At 41.5% G+C, this 13,249-nt stretch overlaps 1 protein-coding gene across 2 annotated transcripts; it reads left to right on the top strand.

Moving 5' to 3' along the window:
* Positions 1 to 830: 830 nt before the first annotated feature.
* Positions 831 to 12,521, top strand: si:ch211-156j16.1 (uncharacterized protein LOC564557 homolog). Of its 2 annotated transcripts, XM_055049863.1 has the most exons (6): positions 831 to 1,065; positions 1,154 to 1,250; positions 7,772 to 8,179; positions 8,282 to 8,390; positions 9,404 to 9,452; positions 10,131 to 12,521. In XM_055049863.1, exons 2-6 carry the CDS (start codon positions 1,187 to 1,189, stop codon positions 10,185 to 10,187), a joined length of 687 nt encoding a protein of 228 aa, XP_054905838.1. In that variant the 5' UTR covers positions 831 to 1,065; positions 1,154 to 1,186; the 3' UTR covers positions 10,188 to 12,521. The 2 variants fall into 2 exon arrangements, with proteins under 2 accessions (XP_054905838.1, XP_054905839.1); XM_055049864.1 differs by lacking the exon at positions 9,404 to 9,452 and having other exon boundaries at positions 834 to 1,250.
* Positions 12,522 to 13,249: the final 728 nt, after the last annotated feature.

Below are 13,249 nucleotides of genomic sequence, written 5' to 3'. Positions count from 1 at the left end.
GATATTAAGAATTTTGAGCCAAACTGTAGATAGGTTAAGATATATTTTTGTGGTGAAACGAAACCTAAGGAACAACCAAGTTTCATTTTTTTTTTTTGTGAGAAATGCTTGTCACCTTGCTTTCATCCACACTTGTATCTTGTTCTCCAATAGGTGTCAGCCAAGTGCCGAGCAACATTTAGTCTTCAGTTGCATGTGAACTCGACAGACCACCCGCGCTTCGTTGTGTAAAAGTCGCACAGTGTTGAGACTGCTCTAAAAGCTGCTTTTCATTGGGTTCAAATCCTTAAAAGCCCTGCTGCTAATCTTATCTTTTCAAGAAAAAGAGCTACACTTTAAGCTGTCAAGCTATCAACTCATTTATATATGCTTAATTTATTACTATTTTTATTTGGGCAGTTAATGAAAGATTCATACATCAGGTCAAACTGTTGTTGCCTGAAGTTACATTTATATATACATGTAGAAAAACAGACAAAAAAAAAATATATAAAAAAAAAGCTGGGACTGGCAAGCTATATATATATATAAACCATTCCAAAACTTGGTTGAAAAGTAACATCAGTATTTTTTTTCAAATTCATTCAGTTTTTCTGTCATGTCTTTATATCAGCTGTTTATCAGTTTAAAGTGTGAAAGCTTCCATGCGTTGAATGTGTGCAAGCTACTGATACCACTGCAGGCTTTGCTGGCCTGAGTTGCAGAGCCTCATTCAGGGCTGGACCGCATTAGCCACCTTACAGTCCATACTCAGTGGAGCCTCCTCCCAGCACAACCTGCTCCCCAAACCGCCCGCCCTACCACCAACCCTACCACCCACCTCCTCCCCGCTCAGTTTATTCACCATCTTTTCTCACTCATGCTGTGTGCCATTCCCTCTCTCTCCCGTCTTACACTTCCTCAAACTGGCCAGAGCTCCTCTTGTATTCTCTCCACATCCTGTCCTGTACAGATTTGTATCAATTTCGCCTAATTCTCAGGCCACATTTTTTTTTTAATCCTGAACTTTTTCTTTAACAATTTTACATTTTTTTTTTTATTTTAATTTTTTTTTTTTATTTGGAGGTTGGTCCCGTATCCTCTCTCATTCCGGTGTACAACCCTGAACTGTACAAGATCTCTCTGATTTGAGTCTCCCAACGGTTTTTGGCAGGAGAAAAAGTGCTTAGAAGAATTTCCCACCACAATGAAAGTTCAGCTGCTGCTCCTCCTGGCCCTGGCCGGCCCTCTCTGCTCCTTCACACGTGCAAGTAAGTGTACTCTTTATCACAGTCCTGCCGTTAGCACACTCTGTCCCCCCTGTGTGCCTCTGCCTCCATGTGCCCTGCATACACCACTCTTTGTCTGCTTTAACCTGTGCTGATCTCACAATAACAATGAAAACGGTGGCCTGAGATGGAAGCAAAACGTGTTTCGATAAGAAATTAATCAAACAATTGTTTTTTTTTTTAAATATTGAAGTCTCGAAATATTTTTTTAAAAACGATTTTTATTCCAAAATTACTGTCAGATTTTAACCTGGAAACCATTGTCTGTATCTGGTTTTAGCGGTTTTCCTTTTCTCTCTCTCTCTCTCTTTCTTCTTTCATTCATTTTTATTGAGCAATAGCTTTCCATGACAAATATAGCTTTTTTGTTTTTAACAACCACCTCTCCTGCCTTTGTTATATTCCTGATCTGTTTTCATATTATCGCCTGCCTCTGGTGCCGAGTCCAGACAACAAGATGAGTTTGATTTTCTGCCACAAGAGAGAAAAAAAAAAAATGATGTAATAGCGGGAGCTCAGCTGCCTCATGTCTGTAAACTCTTGGCACAGCTAAAGAGAAGAAAAGGAATATCCTTTGGAAGCATCCCAAAGCAGTTCTCATACACAAGTAGGCAAGGAAGAAGGTTGGTTGGAGGCAAGAGGGGGCTGTAAATTGTAACGTACACCGTACATATTTCTCCAAAATGCTGTCCTACGCTTTCTCTCTATATGTATATATTTTATGCAAGTTTTCATTTCGACTCCAGTCCCTTCTCTCACTCCTAAGTAGGAGTATCATTTCTCTCTCGAGCTCCTAGGTACATATATTTGCCTTGAAGAAAGAAAAGTACCCATAAGAAACAGCCACCACCAACGGTAGGGAAGGGCTGGGCTGCTTTCGGTATTAATAGAGAGAGCCTCTATATTTAAGAGGGTCATGTGGAAGGGAGAGGGAGCAGGAGACGCGCCCTATCCGTCCCTGTGTGTTGGTAAACTGTTGCACTCGCCAACCCCCTTGGCGTCTACCCATCTTTGGTTGGGGTGTCAAAGCTTTAGCTGCTTAAAATCCCCCTGTCATGCCTCACCCCCCTGCCTCGGAACAGCTTGCCCCCTTTCTTACACCCCTGCCAGTCTGATGAGTTTAACCCTTAAGAGGGGGGAAAATATATATAAACTTCAGAAAGTATCTTTACTTTTCAAAAGACAAATGGAACAAAAACATAGAAGGCATGCTTTTTCTCCATCATATCTTCTAACTTAGCAAGGTTAGGAATCCTGTAAAAGCTTCCTTCCATTCATTCCCCACCCCTGTTCTCGCTGTTAATGAGTTTTGTCTGCCTTGCTGGCCCAGTAACACTCCGATCACATCTGGCTACTCAAAAGTGGGTCAAACTTAACCTCACGCTCTTAATATGAGACCTAAACCAGTAATGGTGAAACATAAATATATGAGCCGCACGCATATTTTCATGTCAGCTCATGAGTCTCATTTTGAAATTGCAAAAACGGCACAGTCATGCTTTTGAAATTTTCCACAGAGGGAGAGAGAGAAACATCTGTTTTAGGGATAGGAGTCAGAGAGGCTGTTTTAGCGCTGACGTCCTCAGTCTGCAGCAGACTCTCTCAGACCTGGGAGGAAATCCACAAACGAAGCTGAGGCGGAGATGTGTACAAACCTCTGTAATGGTATCCATACAGAGGACACCATCGTGGGCCTTGAGAATGCACGTAACTGGGAAGCCCCTGACAAAGAAATCGGTAGCCGGGTGTGTGCTTCACTTCGTGCAACCAAAGGTTAGAAAGATTAGGAGTTTAGGAGAAGAAGGTTGCAGAGGAAATTCAGGAACGGATTTTTAGGGGTGATGCAATCAAACCTGGAGGCCACGAGGATAATAAATAACACGCTGTGATGCCGGTATCTGCCGCCGGTGATGAAGTCCAGATGGGACCTGCTCTGTCTCTTTGTCTGAGTAAAAGAGGTAAACAAAACATCAGGCTTTTGGACACTCTTTGTGTGGAGTTAGTGATAACAGGGTCTGCGAATATTCCCCCCTGGCCTCGGGTTTCAAACCTCTACATAGCATTATCATCCGTGATGTCGCCCACTGGTTTTGTGGGGGAGTTCTGCCAGATGAGCAGAGTGTCTCTTTCACTTCTCTCCTTTAGCGTCTTGAAACATTCCGCACCCCAAAGGTGGACGTGGTCTCTCACTCCCCTCACATCGTCTTTCCCTCCCACACTAAGCTGTAAATTAGAACGTACAGACATACGTAAACAGAGGCCCGCTGTGGCAGCTGATTGTGATAGACTCGGCAGAAGGAAACTGCTACTCCCTTTGTTCTCGTCTCGCCCTGCGTTGTTGTTGTGTACCTGCTCCGCACAATAACTCCCATGAAAGAGATTTTATTTTTGTCAGGCAGAAAGTGCAGCTCTCCGTTTTCACACAGCCTCTTTTACCATGTCTGCCTGTCTGCAGCACTTATTGCATGTCAACTAAAGTCATAAACCGGGCTGGTTTGTAGTAAAAATCTTTTTTAATACCTTTTGTCATATTTACACCCAAGCTTATGTCTTTCCTCTTGATGAACTGTGGTTAGTACTGGACGTAGGTTTAGATGCATAATTTATTGCGAGTTCCTACCAAAATATATAAAAATATGTCTTGAATATTGTTTTATATTTGTGTGTGTGTGACTTTGAATCAGACATTCACCACAGCACTAAGTGGAGATGAACCATTCAGAGATTTGCAGTGATTTTCTCATCTCTGCTTTTTGTTAAGCTTTGAGTTGGTCAATTAAAATTTATGATCTAGTACTTTAATATATCAGAAGGTAGGACGATGAGAGAAAATTATGGTAAATATTCTTTTCTTGCCAAGATCAGTAACTTAGTGTTTAATGACATAATTTCACCCTGCATATCAGACAGCATTAACCTTTTTTTTTGTACAAAGTTCCCATTTTAAAAGTGTGTGGCTTCTAGCATCTTCACAGTTAACACAAAGAACTATCTGAAAATGTCAGTGTTTTCATCTGGATTCTAGAGAATTTAATCTTTTCCAAATGTTAAGTTTTTGTAAAGTAATTTTGCTGTTGATGGACAGATTTTTCCCCATTGTGGGACAATAAATGAATTTCTATTCTATTCTATTCCTGTTCTGTTCCATTCTACTCAAACATTTTCCAATGCAGCATGTATCATAATAGACTGAGGTCAGATGTTTAATAAGATAAAAACTGACCGACTGTTCTGTGCTCTATTCAGAGATCCAGTTATTTACTCAAATTCTTGCTGTGTTTCTCTCTGACAGTTTGGTCTTTGATTAAAATTATTTAATCTTTTTACAATTTTTGTGTTTCCCTTTACAAAAATAATAAAACTTTGTTTACCATTGTCAGTGCAACAAGTAATATCACTGGTGAGTTCACTGATCGGGGGTTTTGACATAACAATCAGCTCACTGCTGGTCAAGACCGCTGAAACTGAAAAATCTTCAGATGACCACAACCACAGGCGATGGGGGTCTTGCAGCAAGACCCTTTTCTTACCTGAGTAAAAAGATGTTCACTAGCTAGCCATTAAATACAATTGGATTCAGACGTTTAGGTCATAAACCCAATCATTTCTTGTTGGTGTACATGCTCTGTGTGTGTTTGAGGTTGTAATCCATCTCGTCTATTTGATAAAAATGATTGTGTCTTGGAGACTCAGGTCTAAGCTAACGCCAACTGCTCTGCTTCCCCTTCTCCGTCTGCAATCAAGCCACTTTCCATGCATCTTCGCTGTGGAAGTTCGGCCAACCGGAACCTCAGGAGTTGCTAATTCAATTCCTCTTCCAAAATGAGCTGTTCACTGTACATCACACACCACCAAAGGCCATATATAACCCCTAGATTGAATCATGTGGAGCCAACTGCAACCAACAGGCATGCAGGCATTCTCAAACTCTCACAAGAGGGCATCTGCTAACATTTCAGGCAGTTAGATGCTGTTTCAAGCTTGCTTGATGCTGAATTGGAGGCAAGTGAGTGTGTATATGTGTGTGGTCAGATTGATTTGATATAGGATAAAGGTTGTATATTTGGAGCCCTTCCATAGCCTTGTGTCTTGGAGACTCAGGGCTTCCATAGCCTTGTTGACCTCAAAAAGACACAATTGGTTTGCAGCCATGAATGTCACGGGGGGGGGATAGTTTCTTATCACTAAGCTGGAATCAAACGAAATCTTATTAATCATCCAAAGTGTGGCACTCACATTTTTGAGACAATGACAACGGCACCATTACCAAAATGTTTAAACTCGGGTGTGCTCAGGAGCTGACAAAATTAACACGCCCTTTCAATGGTTAGCTCTAATGTGATGGTCGTAGTCCAAACCTATTCTCTGGGGTTTGGTTCCAGGCCTGGACCTGCTCTGGATTAGATGTGCAGATTCAGTATTATACCCTACATGTCCAAAAAGCCGACCACATTCATCATGACATCATGTTCCCCGGCTTCTCAGTTTTGAATCACTGAATACCCGAGGAAGATCCCTCCCACCCTTGCGATTTCAATCTGTCCGACCTTCCTATCTCCGCCCCTACGTACAATGAGTCAGTGCTTTCAAAAATTGGCAAACTTTTCCTCGGGGGTCAGTTTGTTGTTCTCCTCAGGGAGTGGCATGGTCACGGAGAAAGAGAGATGGAGTAGATTAAAAGAGCAGGGGTTGAGGGGGGGGACGAAGAAGGGAAACACATTTCACCAGAGTTGCTCACTAATGCAGCTGCATTAACCCAGAAGGGTTATTTTTGTGGGGAGGAAATACTACTCCGAGCTAATTGTGGGAACTGAGCACATAATGAAACAATTGTTATAGGAGTTTAGGGGAGGTGATTACACATAGTGTGTAGCCATGCTCTGTGAAGCGCAGACCATTTTATCATCATTTACAGACGGTCCAAACAAACAGATTGAAGTCCCTCCGCCCCCCCATTCAGCCTTCGGCGGCAGAGGGAACAAATGTTTTGTTATATTTCGCCCGCCTGGTCATAAGGAAGGCGGCGAAGGCCGTCCAGGGTTATTTTTGGACATTTTGAAAGGATTCGTTATCATTTCACATACTTAGTCGAAGTCTAATAAAGTGGGAATGGATGGACATTAATGACAGTGGCTGAACTTAAGAGACTGTTTTTCAGCTCTCTGAAGAAATAAAGTTTTGGGGCACAAGTAGATTTCTAAACAGCAGATTTCACTTTTCCAGAAGAGAAGGAGTAGTTTGTAAGCCAACGTTTTGTCAGTGGAAAGTTGATTGCAGGCTATAATTTTGGTGCCCCGCTGAAGGCTGGCTCCTTAATTTTCAAGTGGTGCTGTTCAGGCTAAACTTTCAGTTGTGGCTGGAAGGATATAGACCTTGGGGAGATGAAGCAAGCGCTACTGGTGAGGAATGATTGCATTGAAATTAGGCTGGCTCACAGTCAGTGTGAGGATAAATACATGTTTATTTTTTTAAATATTTACAAGATAATCAGCAGCACAGACAGACGTGTAGGCTCTAAAATATTTCATTTTAGATGTCAATTGTTCAAGAGAGGATGAAAAGTGACATTTCCTTGACATGACTGACAAATTTGGGCTTTCTCATTTATGAAAGCAGCTATCAAAATGTATCCTCACATTTTGATGACTGCCCAAAATGTACACCTTAGGACTTGAAAAACCAAATTAGAAGTTCCCACACTCTTAGATGTTCCATCAGGTCTGATTTGGGCTTGCAGCTCAGGGTTAACAAGCCTTCCCGTGCCGTCCTGACACTGCGGCTCCTTCCACAGGAAATGAGGCGGAGGATGTGGCATTCTCCTACACAGAGAAAAGACGCAAAATCTGAAGGCAGGATGGAGGGGTGGAGGAACTGGGGGAGGATGTACGTTTTATGAGGTCACTGGGTGTGGCAGACTCACTGGCTTTAGTAACTGTGCACTAATGATGGGACAATAGTAATGAGAAATGCCGCATACGTCTTTTGTGGCACCCTTCTGAACAAACGGGAGAACCTCTGTGTCGAGTGTCAGTTTGATTTAACAATCTCACTCCGTGGGACCTGTCCAAAAAGGGAGAGGACAATGTATCTGCTTGCTTTTGTGGGGTTTTTCAATCCTTTGAAATTCTGAATCACTGTCTCTTTGTGATGTCATGAGGTTTCCGCAACCAGATATTGCAATAAAGTGCACAGTTTCCTTTCTTTACAAGATTGTAATGTCAAACAAGTGCTTCACTGAGAACACATTTACTTCAGTAACAAAACTGATAAGTGACTTTCAACACAGCTCGGAGTGAAGCTTCAGGATAAAAACACAAATTTCTACTAGTTTATCTAATGCAAGATAATAGGGGGAAAAAAAGCAGAAAGCTTATTTGGGAGAGAAAACCCTTCCTTCATAAAGTGGATTTGATTCATATGGCAGAGAAAATGTAGATCATTGGATGTTTGTATGAAAATCAGCATAAATGAGAAAACTTATTTTTTATAATTGCTCCCCTCAGGTCCCACGACAGTTACCTCGTACTCCTCTTCGGTAACAAAAAAAGCAGAAGAAACAATAATCACCGGCCCTCCTCCCACCGACCCACAAGTTGCACCTCAAGATGTAGAGTTCAGTACTGCTGCAACTGAGGCCAACACCGATGTCTCTACTACAGAATCAAATCTGATCCTTGGTACAACCTCTGTGGAAGTAACCAGAGCTCCCACCGTGCACACTTCAACCTCCGCTGAGACGGCTTCACCTCCTCCCGAGACCACCGCTGCTCCCATTTTCGAAACCACTGGCTCAGAAGAGACCAGTAGCCCCTTCATTGACGGGACCGAAGCACCGATTGATCCCACCATGAGTCCAGGTGCAACTACGGGGACCGACAATGACAACGCAGGTGTAACGGTGGAAACGCAAGGTGACTTAAGACTCAGTCCAATAGTCTGCAATTTTTCAGAGCAATAATAGTAAAAATAATGATTTGTAGATGAAAAACACCCTAATAACCATTGTCTTTCAGAGGGCCTGAGCACCGGACAAATCGTGGGAATTGTGTTTGGTGCCATGGTGGCCGTGGTAATTGTCATCGCTGTTGTGATCGCAGTGTTGAGGAGGATGGGCAAATACTCGTAAGTCTATCTCCTTCTGCACATCACCTCTCTTGCTAAATTTTGCATGTCAAACATTTCTTACTTATTTATTTTTTGTTCTGTTAGAATGGCAAACTTCAACGCAGGAGGAAGTACATAAAGGCGTAGTAGAAAGGAAATGGTGCACAGTTTTCAAAGTCCCTTCAAAATAAATATCTAAAAAATATTGGATGCGTTTTTAAGGAGCCCCATTGAGTTCATACTTCACAGCTGCAAGTCTTTTAGGCTCTGTCTCAGGGCAATAAGAGACAGACTTATTAGTCGTTAAGAGTCTGTCTCTTCCAGATTTTGAAATCTAGAGACTGAAAGTGTTATCTTTTTCATTTTTCAAGTGTTGTCATGTTAGATGGAGAACATCTAGACATCAATTTCGCATCTTGCAACAGATATTAATAAAGAGAAGCACAATGTTGCCATGGCGGTGTTTCGCAATAAACATTTGTAGAGAAATTAAGTTAAATGCATTATGACCTAATTAGGTGATTATGATATTCATTGTGTTGTTTCATATGAAGCCACAAAAAGTTTAATGCTTGTAATTTGAACTCGACAACATGTGCTCAAATCTTCGTAACCTACTTTCACTGTAAGCCATGTACAGATCTGAGGGCCTAAATTCTTGACCATACTGTGAAAACAAAGTTGTGCTCAGAGTCATCACTTCTTGCTTTCTCTAAAAGTTGAGCCAAACCTTTAGTCATTAATTACACTGTCCCATTACATCATTTACAATGATGTAATGGGGCTTATTGGTCTGTGGTGATAAGTTGACACTGGATTCCCAGCACTGCAGCTTTACAACCATAAATGGTCTAAAGGTGTCGAACCTATTTTGAAAACCTTACTTCCCTCTGAGAAATAAGTAAAATCTCTTCCAAATGACAGTGTTCCCACAGAACATGCCTTCCATTATAAGAATATGATGATATTGGATCGCAGTAAGTGTCTTTTTTGTGTGTGTGTGTGTGTGTGTGTGTGTATGTGTTTCACAGGTCTACCAAGAGCAGAAAACCTGCAAAAAAAGACAGCGTTGTTGTCTCTGTAAAGTTCTCCAACTTAATTCTGTCTCCTAATGATTTGAACCCTCCACCTTCCCTTCTTACTCTCATTGTAACAAACATTTTCTCTCCATTAAAACACTCCTGACACCCTGGTGAAAGCTGGTCCTTTCACTGACACACAGTGCCATGGCTTCAAGACGTAAAAATTAGGCATTCATAGTGACAAGTGACTCTCTCTTGCCTCTAAATTACTCTGTTTATTGACTCAGTGTCAGTGTACATGAGCAGTGGTCATCAGGAGGGCAGGTTTCATAATGGCAGCTTGATTTAATCCCTAGGAACAGAAGATTTGTGTTTGCTGGGTCTGGGGCTGGGAGTTAGAATCAGCCATTTTTGTTTGTTATTTCAGCAACTAATGGTTCAGTTTTGTCTGATTGCTCACTGTCATTCCAAAAACTTGATGGTAAGATATACTAAAAGGGAGTAAACAAACTAAAATCTTATGTAACCCCTTTCAATCTGTTTTTAAAATCTACAGCAAAGTTACTTTTTTCTATCTATGTTTATATCAACCTGTTCCTAATAAAAGAAACCAAATTACCACCAGCAGTGAATTAATGTCACAATAACAGAAAGCTTAAATACTCTGAATTCAGCAGGATAATGTTCCATTAAAAGCCCTTACTAATTTTTTTTTCTTTCCTTCTGTCCTCTGCAGCCCTTGAAGAAAAAGTCAACCAAGCAGCAGGAGCGTGGAAAGTTCTGGAAATTCTAAACTACTGAACTGTGACTTTGAGTTTGATAATTAAAACGAGCACAATGCCAGAACTAAACTAATCTAACCTGGACTTGAAATGATGCCAAACCAATGGGTGCAGTGAGGGTCGAGTGTTTTGTTGTGTGTGTATACAGTGTGTACTGTAACGTGTGTGAGACAAGAGGGGGTGCAAAAAGTCAAAATCTTCGTTTTCCCCTGCTTACCTCCCCCAAAAAAGCTCTCTCTTCCCTCATGTTCCTGAAGTGAACAAAAAAAAGAAAAAAAAAAAAAAAAAAAAGCAAGGGGACAGCAAATTATTTTGTTGTGCTTTTTGAATATATTTTGTTGAATGAGTAAACAAATATCTGACATCAGGAAGAAGGCATTGTTCTCCATGAAAGGGAAGTCGGTAAGCAAAATTACTGTTGAACTTTGAGAAATCAACGAATGGAGAAATGTATCAAATACAAAAGGGGGATGAGAGGGTAGGAAGTAGAAAATACTGTTGCAAACCCATAGGATGTATGTATATATATTGAATTCATTGGCGCTACATAGGATAGAGCGAGCAACTTTCTCATTTTCTTACAGTTGCATAGGCTAGAATTTGACAATATTCAGTGTACAGTATGAACAGGCAATCATAGGATGGTGTTGTACAGTGCCTCAAAAAGCATTATGCCCCATTATAGTTTTTTTTTCTTTTTGTTTTTTTGCTTTTGCTTTTTTTGCACTTAAATGTTGCAATAAATGGCAGTTAGTTGCTGCTAGAAAAAAAAATTGTTCCAGACTTGTTTTAGTTTAGCCCTGTTGGAGAGTTGCTTTAGCATAAGCAAGCTGTTTAAGGTCATTCCACTGCACACCAATTTTACTAAAATCTGGACTTTTTATTTTTTTAGGCATTGGACTGTAGAATTGCTCAAATGCTTGCATAAACCAAGCTGCTTAAGTTCAGTCACGGCCAGTCATCAGTCATTTTGGGGAATTTCAAACAACCTCTTCCCGTCTTTTTTGCTCAGCAGTGGTTTTTGCTATTAAAGACACTTTTTCCCACTTCCTTCACTATTGCTGAATTATGAACTCTGACCTTAACTGATGCAAGTGAGGTCTGCAGAGCTTTAGATGTAATTTTAAATGCCCTCTTGGAGTATTTTTTGTAATTTTTAGCCCCTCCTGGAGAGGTTCACCACTGTGCCATGTTTCTCATTTTTTAGCCTCCTCTATGTTGACAGGCAGATTTTATCTGAACAGTTTATTGATTCTATTTAGGCCTGGATGTGACTTGGAAAATTAAACTCAGTTTTCGAAAAAACACAGATAAGTCGCAATTTACCAGGGTTAGTGACCATGTTTTTGTATTTTTGGTCACCAACCCTGACTGAGTTGGTTTGGATAGTTAATTTCCCCTCAATAAATACAAAACATATATATCAGGGAATTGATTTTTGTAATCACTCCCTTTATGACAGTCTGCTATATTTCTTTTTGAAAACATTTGAATGTAGCAAAAACAGCAAGAACAGAAGAAACCTGTAATGGGGCAAATACTTTTTCACTGTAGTGAAGTCGTGAACACCCGTTAGAATAGTTTCCTGTGCGGCCAAAATACCCGACACCTCGTCCAATTGCATGAAGCACAGCGTGCAGACCTTGTCCTGGCCATGGACGTCCTCTTTGAGGATGAGCGCAGCAGAAACCGCAGCCCTCGTTTGCAGGAGCACCGTGACATTCTGCCCACTTTAACACTGACACATTAAAACCTAATACATATCTGTGAAATTTAGCAGAAGGGTTTGTGCCACTGTTTCTGGTATTCTCTCGCTAGCGCAGAGGATTTCAAAGTTTTGAAGTGTGCTACGACTGTGTCTTGAATGGACTTCTTCAACTGGTCCCTGCTCTACTTCGGGTCTTTCTGCTGTCGCAGGTTGCTAGATGTGATATAAGTATAGGCTTAACAGTATATTCTTCTGTTTATGTTACCAGAACAGCCGTCCAGTTGTTAACTGCATATTGCACACAGGATAACATTTCTTAGCTGCACTTAGTTTTAGTGCTTAATGTTAAGCAGGCATTTTTTTAAATATTGTGTTCCAACTGTAACTGTGCTAACTGGGTGTATAAATACTCTTATCTTACCTTGCCTGCTTTTAAAACTTGTTTAATATGTGCACTGAACGAGACGAGTAATGTTTAATGATTTAGACTTTAGACACTGCAAATGTTTGCAATGATCCATTTCTTTTGCTTTGCCATGATGTCGTCCATTTGTGCCATGTTTTTCATGCAAACCTCTTATTTAATTGCAGTGTTTTTGTTCATGCAGTTTCAATAAAACGAGAAACATTTCACAAACTTGCTCATCTCCCTCTATTTATATTAGAAACCCGCCATAAAAACGGACACAACTGAGCTCATTGTTGGCCAGCACTGTACTTCCCCTCTTATATACTTGTGACCGTTATAGTCCCATGACACTTATTTTCTATTACAAATGTGAACAAGTTGCCCAGGGCTCCGTCCAGCTGCCTTCTCTCTTATTGGCCAATTCAAGCAGCGCTTCAAATGAACGAGAGGGAGAGAAAACAAAACCCTTTTCAAGCTGGCAAACAAGCAGCACCAAATATGGAGAGCCCTACAACTTGGGATCGTCGGGTCGGTTGGTGCCTCTGACAGTTAGATGTGTTTTTTGCGTCATGTTGTGGAGTTTTTCATACAGTGCTGTTAAGCTAAGGCAAACCTCCAGCAGTAGGCTGCGAGTTGCACAGGGATGCTCTATGTCTGGCTCCCTGTCCTCCGTGTGGTTTTAGGCACCAACCCAACACCTCCCACCCCGCCCCAGCCTCTGCCCCGTTGGCGAGCTTCATAACTCCCTTTAGCTCACTCTCTGGGCGCTGACTGCCGGGAACAATGGAGGCTTTTGAGAGGGGGCAAACGGAGAGGCTATATGAGCCGAGGCTCCCTCTCTCCTCACTTCAGCAAGGCAGAGGTAGTGTGTGTGGGGGGGGGGGGGGGGGGGGGGGGGGGGGAGCTTCTGTGCCTCCTTGCAGGGTGGAGTCACTTCCTGGGTGGGCCTTTCTTCC

Source organism: Poeciliopsis prolifica, unplaced genomic scaffold (assembly GCF_027474105.1).
Source record: "Poeciliopsis prolifica strain line A6 unplaced genomic scaffold, Auburn_PproV2 SCAFFOLD029, whole genome shotgun sequence".
NCBI classification, from domain to species: domain Eukaryota; kingdom Metazoa; phylum Chordata; class Actinopteri; order Cyprinodontiformes; family Poeciliidae; genus Poeciliopsis; species Poeciliopsis prolifica.
This window is presented reverse-complemented; position numbering and strand designations above follow the sequence as displayed.

Coding starts and splice junctions, on each gene's coding strand:
- si:ch211-156j16.1 (XM_055049863.1), top strand. CDS start 1,187: ATGAAAGTTCAGCTGCTGCTCCTCCTGGCCCTGGCCGGCCCTCTCTGC. Junction 8,180..8,281: donor TGTAACGGTGGAAACGCAAG/GTGACTTAAGAC, acceptor ATTGTCTTTCAG/AGGGCCTGAGCACCGGACAA. Junction 8,391..9,403: donor AGGAGGATGGGCAAATACTC/GTAAGTCTATCT, acceptor TGTGTTTCACAG/GTCTACCAAGAGCAGAAAAC.